Source organism: Artibeus jamaicensis, unplaced genomic scaffold, assembly GCF_021234435.1.
Source record: "Artibeus jamaicensis isolate MK-2021 breed Jamaican fruit bat unplaced genomic scaffold, CSHL_Jam_final contig_60, whole genome shotgun sequence".
Taxonomy (NCBI): Eukaryota; Metazoa; Chordata; class Mammalia; order Chiroptera; family Phyllostomidae; genus Artibeus; species Artibeus jamaicensis.
In genome coordinates, this window is record NW_026521900.1 from 6,342,611 (window position 1) to 6,362,568 (window position 19,958).

At 36.6% G+C, this 19,958-nt stretch overlaps 1 protein-coding gene across 4 annotated transcripts in view; it reads right to left on the reverse strand.

Annotated features, from left to right (window-relative positions):
• Positions 1 to 19,958, reverse strand: part of MAOB (monoamine oxidase B) — a 143,891-nt gene that overhangs the window by 38,481 nt on the left and 85,452 nt on the right. For 3 of the 4 annotated variants that reach the window (XM_037135766.2, XM_053670574.1, XM_053670576.1), the window contains 2 exons: positions 3,856 to 3,960; positions 3,041 to 3,132 (listed from right to left, as the gene is read on the reverse strand). In XM_037135766.2, coding sequence (XP_036991661.2) covers positions 3,041 to 3,132; positions 3,856 to 3,960 — 197 coding nt within the window. The remainder of the gene's footprint in view (positions 1 to 3,040; positions 3,133 to 3,855; positions 3,961 to 19,958) is intronic. The other variant, XM_053670575.1, reaches the window with a different exon arrangement.

Genomic DNA, 19,958 nt, shown 5'->3' on the forward strand with positions numbered 1-19,958 from the left:
ACTAGGCCAAGGACTATGATACAAAAAGTCAGATCAGATCTCTATGATCCAACAAGAATATAATTAGTTCTATGTTCAAGAAGCTTTTAAGCTCTCTGGGGGGGGGAAGCTAACTGAATTTATTAAAAGCTTTTCATAACATAACTTATAAAACAAGTGCAGGTAATTAAATACCCAATATATTTTGAAATTCTAATGTATAGAATTTATAAGTAAATTCTGTGATTTTATTACAATCAAATATGTTACAGATTACAATTTCAAACAGGTAGTAAATAGCATTAGATAAGGGTTATACAAATATAATAAAAATAGACATTGACTTCATGGCAATAAAAGAATTTTACTATTCCAGAATTGGTTGTTTTGAAAGGTTGAAGACATAGGAGATATACAAAGAGGTTTATCACGGATAATTACATATTAATAATAAAAAACTGGAAGTCACCAAAATGCCAAACAGAATGCTAATGGATAGATATATTATGATATTTACTTTCTATAGAATATTATAAAAACATGAAATAGGATGTTTAATAAAGCATTTTTAAAGTTGGGGTTAAATGTTTGTATTGTAATATTAAGTATTAAAAACATTCAATGGATGTCTATTGCTTTCCAGTGTTTATACAGTTTTGTTTTTATTCACTTATTTTTATTGAATTTATTGGGGTGACATTGGTTAATAAAATTATATAGGTTCCAGGGGTACAGTTCTATAATTCATTATGTGTATAATGTATTGTGTGTTCACTACCCCAATCAAGTTTCCTTCCCTCACCACTTATCACCCCTTTTAGGGTCTCCTACCTCCCCCAACCCACCTTTCCCTCTGGTAATCACCATACTGGTGTCTGTGTCTATGCATTTTTCTTATTTTTATTTTTTTGCTTTATTTCTTCACCTTTTTCTCCCAGCCCTCCTCACCTCTGACAGCTGTCAGTCTGTTCTATGTATCTATGCCCTTGATTGTATTTTGCTTATTAGTTTATTTGGTTCATTAGATTTCACATGTAGGTGAAATCATATATAATTGTTTTTCTTTGACTGGCTTCTTTCATTTAGCATAATGTTCTCTAGGTCCATCCATGCTGTCACGAAAGGTAAGATTTCCTTCTTTTTATGGCCAACTAGGATTCCATCATGTAAATGTACTACAGCTTTTTATCTACTCATCTACTGATGGACAATGGGCTGCTTTCAATTCACAGCCCTTGTAAACAACACTGCAATGAACATAAGGGTATAGAGTTTCCTTTTTAGAAATTAGAACATATATCATACTGTACATACTCGATGATAGCCTGCATTTCTATATTTAATATTATATTTTTCAAGCCTTCTACAACATGATGTTAAATATTCTTCTACATTAAATATTCTTGTACAACATGATTTTAAAAGACTGTAGGGTATTCCATTATTTAGATGTCCCTCAATTAATTTCATCAATGTTCTAGTGTTAGACATTTACATTACACCTAAAACAAAAGCAAATTAAGAGGACAGCTAGATCAGGAGTGAACCATAGAAATGAAGATCACGTGGACGATTAGCAACAGGGGAGTGGGAGAAGGAGAAGGGGGGAGAAGGTACAGAAAATAAGTAGCATAGACAGTAGATAAAAAAATAGATAGGGGGAGGGTAAGAATAGTAGGGGAAATACAGAATCTAAAGAACTTGAGACACGTGTTCATGAACTAAAGGGGGGATGGTGGGGGAGGGGTGTGCAGGGTGGAGGGGAATGGAGGGGGGGAATAGAACAAATATAATGGCATAATGAGTTAAAAATGTAAAAAGAAATAAAAATAATGATTTAAATCTCTCTTTCTCTCCCTCCCTCCCAATATGCCTTTCTCCCTCTCTTCTTTTCTCTCTCCTCCTTTAAGATAAATTATAAAAAGTTGAATTTATATATCAAGTATTATGTAAATTTTATGCCTTTTGATTATTTCCATATCTTAGATTCATCTATTCCTAAACATTTGTTTTATTTTTAGTTGTCAGTGCTTCAGCTTCTCTCCCCAATGACTAGAAAATGAAGACATCAACCCCAGAGCCAAACAAATTCCCTACTCATGCTGTTTAGCATGGGAGCATAATCTCCTTGAACTTGGCTTCCATTTCTCTTTGATTATCACAAATCCACCATATCCATGGACTTACAATCCTTTCCATTTCCCTTGCTCTTCAAACAAGCATGAAGGGTAAGTCCCCTTTATGTTGTTTCTCTATATAGACTCCACAATTTATATATAGTTCCCAGCTTTGCCAACCAGAATTTAATCTTTTGGGTCATGAATATGTGCTTTCAAACTACATGCTTTTCATTTAAAATGAGAGCAGTGTATCCAGTCATCCATGTTTCCTCTATAGTTGTAAATTACCCAGAGAACTTCTCTAGAAGTTCCTTTTCAAATCCTTGAAGAGTATACCCATAAGGTACAGAAAATAAGTAGCATAGATGGTAGGTAGAAAATAGATAGGGGGGAGGGCAAGAATAGTATGGGAAATATAGAATCTAAAGAACTTTAGACACGTGGTCATAAACTAAAGGGGGGGAATGGTGGGGGAGGGGGTGTGGGGTGGAGGGGAATGAAGGGGGAAATAGAACAACTGTAATGGCATAATCAATAAATTTTTAAAAAGGTGTTTCAAATACATATTCTAAAGCACCTTCCCTACACTTGACCACCAGTGAGAAGCACAAAAGTATTCTTCATCAACAACTTGATAAATTACATCTTTAAGCTAATGATCTTGAAGCTGTTCTAATTAAAGAAAGTGGCTCGTTCTGGCCTGTTATGAGGAATTTATGGGATAATATTCACATTGTATTGCAAAATTCTTCCAAAGAAGTCAGCTTCGTGTATAGATACTTTGAGGCAGGACACATTTCCAATAGTTTTCAGTATGCCACCTGGCCAAATGGCATGATTTTAGACACAAATAGCTACTCGTTCCATTCCCATTGAATAGTATGCTAAATAAACACAAAAGACTGTCACAGTAAATTCCTGTGTCTAATGGAGAGTCTTACTCAGTCCAGCAGATCTTGTCTAGCAGCTCTTTCATTGTCATGTGGTCCCACTCTTCTGCAAGGGGAGCCTTCCATGGGGCATCACTGGGAATCTACATTCGGATGAGGATTCAGAGAGGGAAAATATAATGTTGTACTTTAAATAACTATTTTAATAGTATTAAAAACTCTAACTTAAAGAATGAAAATGTAAGTTTACAAAATCCCCCAATACTGACTTTTATTGGAAAGTCAATGCCGTCTGTGTAGCTTTTCAATTATAGGTCTATATGCCACATAATCCATATTTAATTTATGATAACACTTTCTGTATAGTAAATAGAAACTATGTTGTAATTAGTCCATTTCCAAATATCAATTACTAATTTCCTTATTTAGAGAGAACATTAATAAATTCAGCTCCTTAACAAGGATTAAACAGCTATAACAAATCACGTTTAAACTGAAGTTTCAGGTCAAGCTTTGTGTGTATTTTCTGATAGGTTGCTGGTTTGGGCAGAGTGGTGACAGAAAGATCCAGAGATCCTATTTTGCTGTGTCCTGAGGATTTTCTAGATTAGAAACATCATCCCAGGAAGGGTGGTGAATGATATGTGATCTTCTCTCCCGTCACAAGTAGTATAGAAATAGCAGTCTGTTGGGAATCTCATTCTTTTAAAGGTTAGAAACAAGTTTACTTGTTATTGTCACAAATCTTTACTAAGAGTTACTGTGTGTACACAATGTGCTAGGCATTTGTGATATGTTGCATCTTCTTTCTTTTAAGGACTAAAGTTATATACAAATGTAGTCACAGAAGCTTTGGAAAGTTTTACCTCTTGTCCCATTATATCCAATGTCCTCCAAAGGTTGTTATGATCTAGGTAGGTAATTGGATTCCACACAGGTGGGAATGGGCCCCTGAATTTGTATGATTTGCCCTGTGAGATACAAGATATTTTTTAAAGGAAACATTTACTACAACATTAAAAAAAACAGTTAAATCGGCTAAGTAAGTGAATGTCTGTAATCAGTATTATGTTAGTTATTAATATGTGATACACATTCAAGTGTTTTCATTCCTTATGGCATTAGACCTCTACTTAACTGTTTAGCAAAGAGATTTCAAATGAAATTATGTTAACTAAATAAATGTAGTACCATAATAAACACAATAAAAACATTTTCCTCTGAAATTGGAACCCTCAACATGCAAAATTTAAATGTCAGTACAGAAGTAGGGTTATCTAAATTAATTTAATTTGCCAATGATACCTGAAAATATATGTCAGTATATTTGTGTTCTTAGAGGGTGAGCAGTTACAACTATAAACATTACATGAGGCAGAAGGGGCTGAAAAACCAGTCACAGAGGTGCAACCATCTGTAGGAAGAGTCACAAAACAGGGCCCAGAAAGCTTTCCAAAAAAATCAGATGTGCTTGCTCAACTCAGAAGTTCCCACAGACCAGCAAGTTCAAAGCAGAAAGAGACAATTTCACATCATTCCTTGGGACATATATACTACCTAGTTCCCCCAACAGGGCAGGAATACCTCAACACAGAGATGAAGAAAACACATTTTCCAAGGACAAATACTAACACGGGCTATGAATCATCTCTGGGAGTCTTAACTCCATGCATGAAATATAGGAACATGAACCAAAACCACTTTGGGTTTATTTGAAACCTGACTCAGAAGTCATCTTTCAACTGAATCAAAGTAATTCAAGGTCCACAGTTAACTGAAATCTCACAACTCAATCATCCAGTAAAGGTTTATCTAAAATTGAGTTTTGTAGGCAGAAATCTTGAGTCATAAAATGAAAATAAAGTTCATATTGTTAATTTTTTGAGGATGCATTTCTTTATATATTTTTAAAATCTATTTTCAGTTACAGTTGGTGTGCAGTTATATTAGTTTCAGGTGTACAAACATAGTAATTAGACATTTATATACCCTCCAAAGTGATCACTTGGTTAAGTCAGGTATCCATCTGACACCATACATAATTATTACAATATTATTGACTATAATCCCCATGCTGTACCTCAGTTCCCTATGACTACTTTTATTTTTAATATATTTTATTAATTATGCTAATACAGTTGTCCCATTTTTTCTGCTGTTTATTCCCCTCGGTGAACCCCCAACCCACATTAATCCTCTTAGTTCATGTCCATGGGTCATACATAGAAGTTCTTTGGCTTCTCCATTTCTTATATTATTCTTAACCTCCCCCTGTCTACTTTGTACCTACAATTTATGCTTCTTATTCTCTGTACCTTTTTCTTCATCCTCTCCCCTCCTTCTTCCCCTGATAACCCTTCATGTAATCTCTATTTCTGTGAATCTGTTCCTGTTCTAGTTGTTTACTTAGTTCATTGTTTGTTTTTTAGGTTCAGTTATTGAAAGTTGTGAGTTTGTTGTAATTTTACTATTTGTATTTTTTAATTTTATTAATTTATTTTTAGAGAAAGGGAAAGGGACAAAGAGAGAGACAGATATCAATGTGTGGTTGCCTCTTTAGCACCCCCTATTGGTGAACTGGCTCACAACCCAGGCATGTGTCCTAACTGGGAATCAAACTGGCAACCCTTTAGTTTGCAGGTCCATGCTCAATCCACTGAGCTACACCAGTCACCGCAACTGTTTGTATTTTTTATCTTCTTCCTAGATAAGTTCCTTTAACATTACATATAATAAGGGCTTGGTGATAATGAATTCCTTTAACTTGACCTTATCTGGGAAGCACGTCATCTGCCCTTCCATTCCAAATGATAGCTTTGCTAGATAGAGTCATCTTGGATAAAGGTCCTTGCCTTTCATGACTTCAAATATTTCTTTCTAGCCCCTTCTTGCCTATTAAGGTTTCTTTTGAGACATCAGCTAAACGAATTATGGGAACTCCTTTGTAGGTAACTGTCTCCTTTTCTCTTGCTGCTTTTAAGAGGCTTTCCTTATCTTTAATCTTGGGTAATAAAATTACGATGTGCCTTATTGTGTTCTTGTTTGGGCCCAGCTTCATTGGGACTCTCTGAGCTTCCTGGACTTCCTGGAAGTCTATTTTCTTTGCCAGATTGGGGAAGATCTCCTTCATTATTTGTTCAAATAAGTTTTCAATTTCTTGCTCTTCTTCTTATCCTTCTGGCGCCCCATGATTCAGATGTTGGAACATTTAAAGTTGTCCTGGAGAATCACAGAGAGTCCCAATCAGGAGGAACCCAAAGAGGCCCACTTCAAGACACATCATCATTAAAATGGCAAAAATTCCAAGACAAAGAAAGAATCTTAAAGGCAGCAAGAGAGAAAAAGGAAGCAGCATACAAGGGAGCCCAAAGAGGGTTAGCTACTGACTTCTCAATGGAAATGCTCCAAGCAAGAACAGAATTGTAAGAAATATACGAAGTAATGAGAACCAGAGGCCTGCAACCAAGGCTACTTTACCCAGCAAGGCTCTCAATCAAGATAGAAGTCCAAACAAAGAGCTTCCAAGACAAAAGAAATCTAAAAGAATATGCCTCCACCAAACCAGATCTGCAAGAGACGCTAAAAGGACTGCTTTAAAGAAGTTAAAGAGAGACTGAGAGGAACACAGGTACATAAATGGCAATAAATAAGTACCTATCAATAATAACTTTAAATGTAAATGAATTAAATGCTCCAATCAAAAGACATAGAATAGCTGAATGGATAAGAAAACACGACCCACACATATGCTGCCTACAAGACACCCACCTCAGGATAAAAGACCATCACACACTAAAAGTGAAGGGCTGGAAACAAATCTTCCAAGCAAACAGACAAGAAAAACAAAACAGCCAGGATAGCAATACTCGTATCAGACAAAATAGACTTCAAAAAAAGGGCCATAAAGAAAGACCCAGAAGGTCACTTCATTATACTCAAGGGAAGAAGTCACCAAGAAGACATTAACATCATAAATATATATGTACCCAACATAGGAGCACCCAAATATATAAAGAAAATCTTAGAGGATTTCAAGAAAGATATTGACAGCAACAGAATTATACTGGGGGATTTCAATACCCCACTGTCAAAAATGGACAGATCTTCTAAACAAAATATCAACAAAGATATTGTGGCATTGAACAATGCCCTAAATGAAATGGACTTAACTGATATATACAGAGCCCTTCATCCCTAAGAAGCTAAATACACATTCTTTTCAAAGGCACATGGAACATTTTCAAAGATAGACCACATGATAGGACACAAAATGAGCCTCAAAAAATTCAAGAAAATTGAAATCATACCAAGAATTTTCTCCGACCACAAGGGACAGAAACTAGAAACCAACCCCAAAGGAAAAAAACCCAAACACAAAAAATCATGGAAATTGAATGGCATGCTATTAAACAACAAATGGATCAAGAATGAAATTAGGGAAGAAATAAAAAAGTTTGTGGAAACAAATAAAAATGAACTAAAAACAATCCAAAACTTATGAGACACAGTGAAGGCAGTCCTGAGAGGGAAGTTCATAGCAATACAGGCCTACCTAAAGAAGATAGAAACATTTCAAACAAACAACCTAACCCTATGCCTGCAAGAACTCGAGGAACAAAAACAAAGACAGCCCAGAGCAAGTAAAACGAAGAAAATAACCAAGATCAGAGCAGAATTAAATGACATAGAGACTAAAAGCACAATTATAAGGATCAATGAATCTAGCTGTTTTTTTTCAAAAGATAAACAAAATAGACAAGTCTTTAAGTAGGCTCATCAAGAACAGAGAGGACACAAATAAACACAATCAGAAATGAAAGAGAGATTATAACTGATACCACAGAAGTAGAAAGGACTGTAGGAAATTACTATGAACAACTGTATGCCAAGAAATATGAAAACCTAGGTGAAATGGACAAATTTCTAGAAAAATATAATCTTCCAAAACTCAATGAAGAAGAAGCAGAAAACCTGAAAAGACCAATAACAGCAGATGAAATTGAAGCACTAATCAAAAAACTCCCGCCCTGGCCAGTATAGCTCAGTGGATTGAGCACGGGCCTGCGAACCAGACAATCGCGGTTCGATTCCCAGTCAGGGCACATTCCTGGGTTGCAGGCCAGTTCCCTGCAGGCCAATTCCCAGCAGGGGACGCACGAAAGGCAACCATACATTGATGTTTCTCTCCCTCTCTCCTTCCCTTTCCCTCTAAAGATAAATAAATAAAATAAAATAAAATAAAAAAAGATGATCTATTAAAAAAAAAAAAAACTCCCATCACACAAAAGCCCTGGATTAGATGGTTTCAGAGGAGAATTCTACAAAGCATTTAAGGAAGAGCTAATCCCTATTCTTCACAGACTATTAAAAAAAAATCCAAGTGATAGAAAATGCCCAAACTCTTTTTGTGAAGCCAGCATCATCTGAATTCCAAAACCAGATAAAGACACAACAAAGAAAGAAAACTTCAGGACAATATCGCAGATAAACATAGACACTAAAATCCTCAACAAAATATTGGCAAATTGCATCCAACAGTACATTAAAAAGATCACACACCATGACCAAGTGGTATTCATCCCAGGGATGCAAGAATGGATTTCAATATTGGAAAATCAGTAAATGTAATACTTCATATAAACAAAGGCAAAGACAAAAATCATATGATCATATCAATAGATGCAAAAAAGCTTTTGATAAGGTACAACACCCATTTATGATAAAAACACTCAGCAAACTGGGAAAAGAGGGAGAATTCCTCAATATAATAAAGGCCATATATGAGAGACTTACAGCCAACATCATACTTAATGGGCAAAAACTAAAACCTTTTCCACTAAGATCAAGGACAAGACAAGATTGTCCACTTTCACCACTTCTATTCAATATAGTATTGGAAGCTTTAGGGATAGCGATGAGACAAGAAAAAGAAATAAAAGGCATCCAAATTGGAAAGAAGGAAACAAGTGTCATTGTTTGCAGATGACATGATAGTATACGTGGAAAATCCTATAGACTCTACCCAAAAACTGCTCAAACTAATAAATGAATTTGGCAAAACAGCAGAATACAAAGTCAATATCCAGAAATCAAAAGCATTTTTGTCTACTAACAATAAATCAGCAGAAGCAGAAATCAAGAAAAAAATCCCATTCGATATACCAAAAATGAAAATAAAATATCTGGGAATAAACCTAACCAAGGAGGTAAAAGACCTGTATGCAGAAAGCTACACAACAGTAAAGAAAGAAGTCAAGGAAGACACAAGCAAATGGAAACATATACTGTGTTCACGGATAAGTAGAATTAACATCATCGAAATGTCCATACTACCCAAAGCAATTTACAGATTCAATGCAATACCTATTAAAGTACCAATGGCATATTTCATAGACATAGAACAAACACCTCAAAATTTATATGGAACCATAAACAAGCCCGAATAGCAGCTGCAATTTTGAGAACGAAGAACAAAGTAGGAGGGATCACAATACCTGATATCAAACTGTATTACAAGGCCACTGTAATCAAAATAGCCTGGTACTGGCATAAAAACAGGCACATAGACCAATGGAGCAGAACAGAGAGCACAGAAATAAATCCAAGTCTTTAGGGTCAATTAAAATTTGATGAAGGGGGCAGCAAAATAAAATGGAGTAAAGATAGCCTCTTTAACAAATGGTGTTGGAAGAACTGGACAGCTACATGTAAAAAAATGAAACTTGAGCACCGATTTACATCATACACCAAAATAAATTCAAAGTGGATAAAAAACTTAAATATAAGCCGTGACACCATTAAAGTCCTAGAGGAGAACATTGGCGGGAAAATGTCACGCAGCAGGATTCTTACTGATATGTCCCCTAAAGCAAGGAATATAAAGGAAAGAATAAACAAATGGGTGTCATCAAAATAAAAAGCTTCTGCATGGCTAAGGAAAACAGTATTAAATTAAAAAGACAATCAACTGTATGGGAAAACATATTTGCCAATGATACCTCAGACAAAGGTTTAATCTCCAAAATATATGAAGAACTTACACGACTTCACTCTAAGAAGACAAGTAGCGCAATTAAAAAATGGGCAAAGGTCTTGAACAGACATTTCTCCAAGGAGGACATACAGAGGATCCAGAGTCGCATGAAGAGATGCTCAATATCTCTAGCTATCAGAGAGATGCATATTAAAACCACAATGAGATACAACTTTATATCAGTCAGAATGGCTATCATAAACAAAGCAACAAACAACAAATGTTGGAGAGGCTGTGTGGGAAATGGGTCCCTAGTTCACTGTTGGTGTGATTGCAGACTGGTATAACCACTGTGGAAAACAGTATGGAATTTTCTCAGAAAAATAAAAATGGACCTACCTTTTGACCCAGCAATTCCACTGCTGGGATTATATCCTAAGAACCCTAAAACACCAATCCAAAAGAACCTATGCCTCCCAATATTCATAGCAGCATGATTCACAATAGCCAAGAGCTGGGAGCAACCTATGTGCCCATCAGTAAATGAATGGATCAAAAAATTATGGTACATATACACAATGGAATTCTATTCAGCAGAAAGAAAGAAGGACTTCCTACCCTTTGCAACAGCATGGATGGAACTGGAAAGTATTATGCTGAGTGAAATAAGCCAGGTGGTGAAAGACAAATACCATATGATCTCACTTTTAACAGGAAGCTAAACAACAAAACAAACAAGTAAGCAAAATAAAAACAATGACACTGAAATAGAGAATAGGGGGACAGCGACCAGAGGGGATAAGGGAGGGAATTTCAGGGGAAAAGGGGGAAGGATTTACAGGAACTAGTATAAAGGATACATGAAAAACAACTAAGGGGGCTGGAAATGGGAGGGAGGTGGGGAGCACTGGGGTGGGTGGGCTGGGATGGGAGTAAAATACAGAAAACAGTACTTGAAAAATAATTAAATAAAGTTGTCCTGGAGGTCTATACCTCTCCTCCTTTTTTAAAATTCTTGTTTCTTCATTGTGTTCCAGTTGAATGTTTATTTCTTCCTGCTGGTACAAATCATTCATTTAAATCCCAGTTTCCTTTCCTTCACTGTTGGTTCCCTGTACATTTTCCTGTATTTCACTTTTCATAGCCTTCACTTTTTCCTATAATTTGTGACCATACTCAATCATTTCTGTGATTGAGTATGATTACATAGTCAATCACATACCTCAACCTTTTTACCAGTGTTTTGAACTCTGCATCTGACAGGTTGGGTATCTCTTCATCACATAATTGTATTTTTTCTGGAGCTTTGACCTTTTCTTTCATTTCGGCCATATTTTTTTTTGTCTCAGTAGGCCCATTACGTAGCAAGGAGTGAAGCCTTAGGCATTCACCAGGGTAGGGCAACCCACTTTGCTTCCTTGTTGTGCTGTACATGGGGGAGGGGTCCAAGAGGGAGCAATGCTGCTTGCTCATCTCTCAGCCAGCTTTCAGCCACTTCCTGCACTACCAACAAGCAAATTGAGCCCTTGTGGTGCTGATTCCAGGGTGGGTGAATTTGTGTACATTATATGACCTTGGTCTCTCCAATGAACTCTCCTGTGAGGCTGGAAGTTTTTTCTGTGGCTGCACTCCTCACAGATTTTTTCAGTCAGAAGTTTTGAGGCTTTATTTCCCTGAACTGGAAGCATGGGTTGTGCAGTCTGGCTCTCTCCCCATTTGTTCCTTCCAGTTTATCTGCACATGAATGAGGGAGTACCTGCTTCACCAGCCACCACTTCGCCCAGTCCCCCGGCTGTTGCCTTGCCTCATGTCCCCTCCACTCTGTCTGCCTGTCTCCACCCCTCCTACCAATCTGGATGAATGTTTCTTCTTCAACTTCTTGGTTGTTGGACTTCCATACAGTTAGATTTTCTGTCAGTTCTGATTGTTTTTTGTTTTTAAATTTGTTGTTGTCCTTTTTTTGGTTGTACAAGAAGGCAAAATGTATCTGCCTACACCTCCATCTTGGCTGGAAGTCCCATGACTATTTTTATAACTGGAAATTTTTACTTCTTAATCTATGTTGATTCTTATATTAATTCTGTGGTCATGTTTGTCTTGTCTCTGCAACAAGGTTCTCAGGCAAGAGTTATTGTACAGGCTTTCATTTTTTTCTCATATTAGCATTCTCCTCAGGAACAGAAGCAATGAAATTTGTTTGTATGCGGGGGCAGGAAAAGAGAGATTAATTTTAAGAAATTGTTTCAGGCAATTGTGGAGACTTAGGAAGTCCAAAATCTATAGGGTAGGCTAGCAGGCTGTAGGGAAGAGTTGTCATTTAAGTCCAAAGGCAGTTTGCTGCCAGCATTCCCTTAGGTGAGACTCACTCGTATTATGGAAGGTAATCTGCTTTATTCAGAGTCTACTGATTTAAATGTTAATCTCATTTTTAAAAATGCCTTCACACCACCCAAGTGTCCATTGATAGATGAGTGGATAAGAAAGCAGTGGTATATATGTATAATCTTCACATTTGTGACAGCATAAATGGGTCCAAAGGGTATTATGCTCAGTGAAATAAGTTAGTCAGAGAAAAACAAGTACCGTGTTATTTTACTTTCACATGCAATCTAGAGAACAATATAAATGAACAAACCAGTCAAATACAAAGAATAGACTGAGGGTTGCCAGAGTGTTGGGGGACTGGGTGAAAAAGGTGAAATGATTGAGAACTACAAACTGGTAGTTAGAAAATAGTCATAGGGATGTAAAGTACAGCATAGATAATGTAGTCAATAATGTTGCAATAACTATTCATGGTGCCAGGTGGGCACTGGAAATATCAGGGTAACACTTTGTAAACTACATGATTGTCTAATCACTATGTTGTACATCTGAAACTAATATAGAATAATACTGAATGTAAAAATATTTTAGATTAAATGAAAAAAATAAAATAAATTAAAGAAAACCTTCACAGAAATATCTAGAATAGTGTTTGAAGAAATATCTAGAAATAGTGGACCAGGCAAGCTGACACATAAAATTAACCATTACGCTCTTAATCAATTTTATTGAGGCATAATTTACATAAAATGAAACTATTTTAAATGCATGACTTGGGAATTTTTGCTCATGTATGCACCTCTGTAATATTTAGCACAATCGAGATATAAAATATTCTTTGAAGGGACTAGACAAAGAATATTTATGAATGAGCCACGCACTGTGGGGATTGACTATGAGAGTGGGGGGGGTGTTGGAATAGGTGAAGAAAGGCAAAGGGGGAAATTGAATGGAATAACAATAGAATAACAATAAAATTATTTATTATAATAGAATAACAATAAAATTATTTTAAAAAACATAAAATATTCCCATCATCCCAGGAAATTCTCTATTGTTCTCTCCCAGTCAATTCCTGCCTCATTTCTTGCTACATACAACCACTGATCAGTTTTCTGTCACTATAAATTGGTTTTGCTTGTCCTAGATTAAAAAAAAAAACATAAACTTGCCCAGGCTGGTGTGGCTCAGTGTATTGAGTGCCAGACTGTGAATCAAAGGGTCACCAGTTCAATTCCCAGTCAGGGCACATGACTGTGTTGTGGGCCAGATCCCCAGCAGGGGGCATGTGAGAGGCAATTACACAGTGACGTTTATCACCCTCTATTACTCCATCACTTCCCCTCTCTAATACATACATACATAAATAAATAAATAAATAAATAAATAAATAAATAAATAAATTAAATAAATAAATAAATAAATAAATATTGCAGTATGTATGATTCCATATTTACCTGGCTTCTTTTGCTTGGCATAATGTTCTTGAGCTTTGTCCATGTTGCATTTTGTTTCCTTTTATTGCTGAGTAGTACTCCATTGTATGGATATACTATGATTTGTTTATCCATTTCCCTGTTGATGACTAGTTTCTGTTTTGATCTGCTGTAAATAAGGTGCTATGAACATTCTTGTACAGGTCTTTTTGTGTACATGTTTTCCTTTCTCTTGAGTAAATGCCCAGGAGTGGAATGTCTGACCTGTATGGTGGGTACATGTTTAATGTTTTAAGTTTTAAACTTTGAAGTTTTAAGTGTTTTAAATTTTCCAAAGTGGTTTTACCATTTCACATTTCACCAGAAGTTTCAGAGAGTTCTACCTGCTCCACATCCTGCCCAATACTATAGACTTTTCCTTTATCATGCTTTATGCTTTAAATACACTTTTTATTTTAGAATATTAGATTTAGAGAGAAGTTGCAGAGATAGTACAAAATGTATCCACATATCTGTCTAGTAGTGTTCCATAATGTTAGCATCATACATTTATCAAAACTAGGAGACTGACACTACTTATGAAATTTCTAATTTTATTTAGATTTTACAAGTTGGTTGACTAATGTAATTTTCTGTTTCAGAATCCCATTCATGATACCACATTGCATTTAGTCATCAGCTTTCCTTGGTCTCCTGAGGTCTGTGATAGTTTCTCAGTCTTCCCTTATTTTTCATGACCTTGACAGTTATGAAGAATACTTCTCAGGTATTTTGTAGAATGTCCCTCAATTTGTATTTGTGTGAAGGATTGTTTTTTTAAAGATTTTATCTATTTATCTTTAGAGGGGAAGGTAGGGAGAGAAATACCAATGTATAGTTGCCTCTCATGCATCCCCTGCTGGGAACTGGCCTGCAACCCAGGCATGTGCCCTGACTGGGAATCGAACTACGATCCTCTGGTTCTCAGGCCTGCACTCAATCCACTGAGCTACACCAGCCAGAGCTGAAGGGGTTTTTTTGTTCACTTTTAGACAGGATTTGGGGGCTTGGGGGAAGAACACAACAGGCATTCTCATCACATCAGGATATACTCCTGACTTATCATTGGTAACGTAAACTTGATTCCTTGGTTAAGGTGGTACCTGCCTTGTTTTTCCACTATAAAGTCAGTACTTTTCCCCTTTCCTTGTATGGTTCTTTGGGAGAGAGTCTCTGAGTTCAGTTCATCTTCAAAAGGACACAGTGGGAAGTAAGTTCTACTTTCCAGAGGGAGAATATCCACATAAATTTTTAAAATTCTTCTCAAAAGAGGATTTGCCTCTTTCCCACTGTTATTTATTTATTCACTCTTTTATTTATGTCAGTATAGACTTACATTTATTTACTTTATACTTTGAATTATAATCCAATACCACATTATCATTATTATATTATTATTATTGTTGTTGCTGTTATTTTGTTTACATTGTTCTAATTGTGGTTTTTGGGAACTTTTGTGTCTTTTTGACATTCCTCCATCTTCTTGTTTCTTGAGCACTTCCTTCATTTCTGGCACTAAAAGATTCCCAGGCTCATCTTATACTGTCTCTGTTCCAGCCCTAGGTTCTGCCATTACTCCAAGGAACCTTTGTTCCTTTTATCAAAAGAATGGTATTTAGAAGCAACTTCTGACTGCTAGGTGTATGCTGGCTTAAAAAATAAACAGCTTTATTGAGATATAATTTACATACCATCCCATAAAATTTACGTGCTGATTCTTTTTTTAAAAGATTTTATTCATTATCTTTAGAGGGGAAGGTAAGAAGAGAGGGAGAGAAATATCAATGTATGGTTGCCTCACTTGTGTCCCCTCCTGGGAACTGGCCTGCAACCCAGGCATGTGCCCTGACTGGGGATTGAACCCCAATCCTTTGGTTTGCAGGCCTGCACTCAATCCACTGAACTACACCAGCCAGGGCGGCATGCTGATTCTTAAAAACCTCTACATATGCCTCCATCAGAACTCTGCACATAGACTTACTCAGGAGAAACATATGGATTGATCCATGGGATCACTCTCCACAAAGGACATGTGGATCCCAGCCCAGCTCTGCCTCTCCTAAGCTGATGGATATGGAACAAGTTAGTTACATGATCTTGTTGGGCCCTAGATATCAATCTTCCCAATTCAATGTTTCTTAGCCTTACCACCTTCCTCCAGAAAGTATGCCCAGATTACCATGAACAGCTGGGTAAGTGATTTTCTCAGTGTCCCAAGTTCTTCATTTACCATTCACATGTCACTGATTTAACTGCATCTGCTTCATGAAGCCACCTTACTCGGGTCAAGTCATGGCTCTGCCACTCACTAATTGTGTTAAGTTGCTTAAGGTCTCTGTGCCTTACTCATGTGTCAAATGGGATGACAGTAACTCACTCATAGATGTACTGGAAAGATGAAGTGACTTGATCCATGTAAGTTACTTTGAGCAGTGACTGGCATGTTGTAAGGTGTCAATAAATTTGTAATTACTGTAGCTGCTATAGTTGTAATTATAATCTTTGCATGCCTAGGACCTGTTGGCATAGATTGTTGGCACGCAGTAAGTTCACAATAAATGTTTAACATTATCTCAGCTTAAAGGCAGATTTCTCTGCTGGTAGGGAGAAGGCAATGCCCAGGAGTTACATTTTATATAACTGTAATATATCACATCACACATGTGTACATATATATTTATCCTTATAGAAAATTTTAGAAAACTATAAGATAAACAGTAAATATTTATAATCCCACCAAGTAGAACTTTATCATGGCTATTAATATTTCAGCATGTTTCTTTCATCTTTTTATATATTTTATACATTGTACAATTAAGGTCTTTTATACATGTTATTATTGTCCTGTTGTTTTCAGTCAATGTTGTATTCTAAATATTTCTAATGTTGTTCATTTACTCATTCGGCATATTCTTATTATTATTACATAATACTTCATAATATGCACAGAACAGCAGTTCTCAAACTGTGGTCCAAGGACCCCTTTAAGGTCTCCAAAACACACTCATGGAGACTTTCTAACCATACGTGAAGGAAGGTTTCCTTCATATACCTCAAATAAAATGACATATTGCAGCACCTTGAATGCTAATGCATAAAAGAGATTCCAACTGTCTCTTATTGAGCCAGATGTGAATGAGATAAGTAAAAATGAAAATCAGCATCATTCAACTTGACTTTTTGTTTTAAAAACTATTTTCTTCATAAAATGTTTTAACTTGTAATAAAGTTAGTGTTATTTTAGTAGAATTAATAGATAATATTAAAATTTCTCAGTTTCAATTCTTAATATGGGAAATATATATTCATGTTACAAAAAGCTTACTTGAAGTTCTCAATAATTTTTAAGAAATGTAAAAGTTTGAAAAGTACTGGCCCTGACTGGTGTGGCTCAGTGGTTTAGGCATTATCTTACAAACCAAAGGGCTATTGGTTTGATTCCTGGTTGGGACACATGACTTGGTTGCAGGCCAGGTCCCTGGTTGGAGGTGTGTGAAAGATCCTTGATTGAGGACATGCAAGAGGCAACCCATTCAAATTTCTCAAAGCACTGAAAATGCAGGATGGCTTTCAAGAGGCCAACAAAACTGATTCACATGGGCTATAGTTTGGAATAAAAGAAATTTAATCGTCTTTATGGAGGAAGAGGAAAGGAAGTGTTGAAAGCTCTACTTAGGCAAATAGATTTCTTTTTACATTCATGTGTTCACATTCCTAAGCACCTGGAGCTGGCACTGACACTGTCTTATAATTGTATCATCACATGTCCAAAGCTTGAGGGAGGGGCAGACAACAATGGCAATGTTTTTGGAAACTTCCAGCAGCACTGAAGCACATTAAAGACCTGGAATTGTCTCTGTAGGAAGAAATGGGAAATATGGGGGTGGTAGTAGCTGAGAAACTAGGCAAAGCCCTGCAGGAGTAATAACAACAAATAACAATAGCTAACACTGAGTGTTTAGTCTGTTCAGGCCTTGTTCTGTATACTCTACATATATTGATTTGTTAGTTTTCACCACAGTCTTTTCAGATGAAGAAACTGAAGCACAGAGAAATGAAATAATTATTTGCCCAATGTATCAAAACTACTAAATAGCAGCAGGATTTAAATTCAAACAAAGGCTAATGGTTTTGATCAAGAAGCTCCCCAGCCTCTTACTTATAATTATATTTATTAAACAAACACCAGTTGTCAGCCACTGAGCTAAATTTTTAAATTAAATTATATGCAGTGTTACCTCTGTACTCATCATTAACTCATTCTGGAACTTGTAACAGGTGCTGAAACTGACAAGTACTGAACGAAGAAGTATTTTTTCTTGCAGGGTATTATGACTCATATAAGTTCTAGCAAGTGTGATGAGTCCTAAGCAAGTACCAAGTGCTGAAACAGTTGTTTCTTGTCAAAATGCAATGAGTACAGGGTTTGATGAGTTCTGAAACCAACAAGTATTGAAGTATGACTGTAATTCAATCCTCACAACAATTCATTCAGTAAACTGCTAATTGTATGCTTCATGTTACAAATGAGTTTTGATGCACAGAGAGGTTGATAAACTTGTTTAAGTACATCAGCTTGTATGCAGTGGAAACAAAATTTAACCTCAGTTTTGCTTTTTCAGAGTTTAAGCTCTTAGGTCTCTTCTCTTATGACCCACTGCTAAGTTGGTTTAAAGGTCTCTCTCTGGAAGGCATTTAGGACCAGTAACTGCTTGAGATTCTTACAAACTAGGTAGAATTTAATAATGAGTTCAGTGACCAGCCAGATCTTTCTTATGTTTATCCTTCCTATTCTCAGGCAAGGAGCAGTCCAGTCCATCTGAAAATGGCTGCTGCATCAGTTCATCCACTCATTTATTCAACAAATATTTCTTGAGCATTTCCTATGTACCTTTCACTATTCCTAGTTCCAGAAACACAGTAGTGAGTGAAAAAAGCAAAAAATCTCTGCTCTCTTGAGAGCTTACATTCTAATATGTGTAAACAAAATACACTAACAAAACAGACACTAAACAAATAAGAAAAGAGGATGATAAGTGCTATGAAGAAAAAGAGAGTAGGGGAGGCAAAGAAGTGTTGGTGCTTTGGGGTTGATTGCAATTTTTAATAAAGTGGTCAGAAAAGATCTCACTTACAAGATGATATTTGAGTGAGAAGATGAAAGAGAAGAGGGAGAAAACCATGAAATTGTTTGAAGGTGGTGAGGGAGAGCCTTTAGGCAGAGGCCTCAGCAAGCATCCTGAGATGGAATTAGGAATAGACTGCACAAGGTATGGGAAGGAGGAAGCTTTATCCTATCTCTTCTATAATATCTTCTTGCCCACTGGAATACATCCAAGATCTTGGCCCTGGTTCTCAAGGTTGCCAGAAGAAGTTGGCTACTAACAAGATGGCCTTTGTGCTCTGGTCAAGCAGTTTCCTTCATCTCAGCAGGCCATCCTCATCACTGTATTATAGCTACATTTTTCTCAAAGGCTCTCTGCCTTCTAATCTTCATCAGTACAAAGCTTAAACCACTTTCTATGCCCAACTCAAGACTCACCTTCTTCAAGGCTTCTGAAATTCACCTCGCATTTGATCAGTGCTCTAAAGATCAAGTTCACCCCATTTGAAGTCCCTACCATATTAGCTTACATTTGCCCAAGTTATCTTGATACTATTCTCTAGATGTTCTACATGGGTATCTCCTCTCTCCAGCTAGTTCAGGAAAGGAATCAATCATTTGCATCCTCCCATAATGCTTAAGAGTATTATATATTCAATTGGCATTTGACAAATACCAGGTGATTGAATGAATGGTGCTATAGACTAAATGTTTGTGTCCCCCACAATTCATAAGTTGAAACCTAACCCCTAGTGTGATGGTATTTGAAGGTGGGTTCTTTGGAAGGTGATTAAGTCATGAGGGTATCCTCATGGCTGAGATCATTGCCCTTATAAAGGAGCCTCTAGCCCTGGCTAGTGTAGCTCAGTGGATTGAGCATTGGCCTGCAAACCAAAGGATTGCTGGTTTGATTTCCAGTCAGGACACATGCCTGGATTGCAGGTCAGGTCCCCAGTTAGAAACATGTGAGGGGAAACCACACATTGATGTTTCTCTCCCTCTCTTTCTCCTTCCCTCCCCCCCTTTCTAAATAAATAAATAAATACAATCTTCAAAAAGAGACTAAAGACTTTCTACCATGTGAGGACTCAG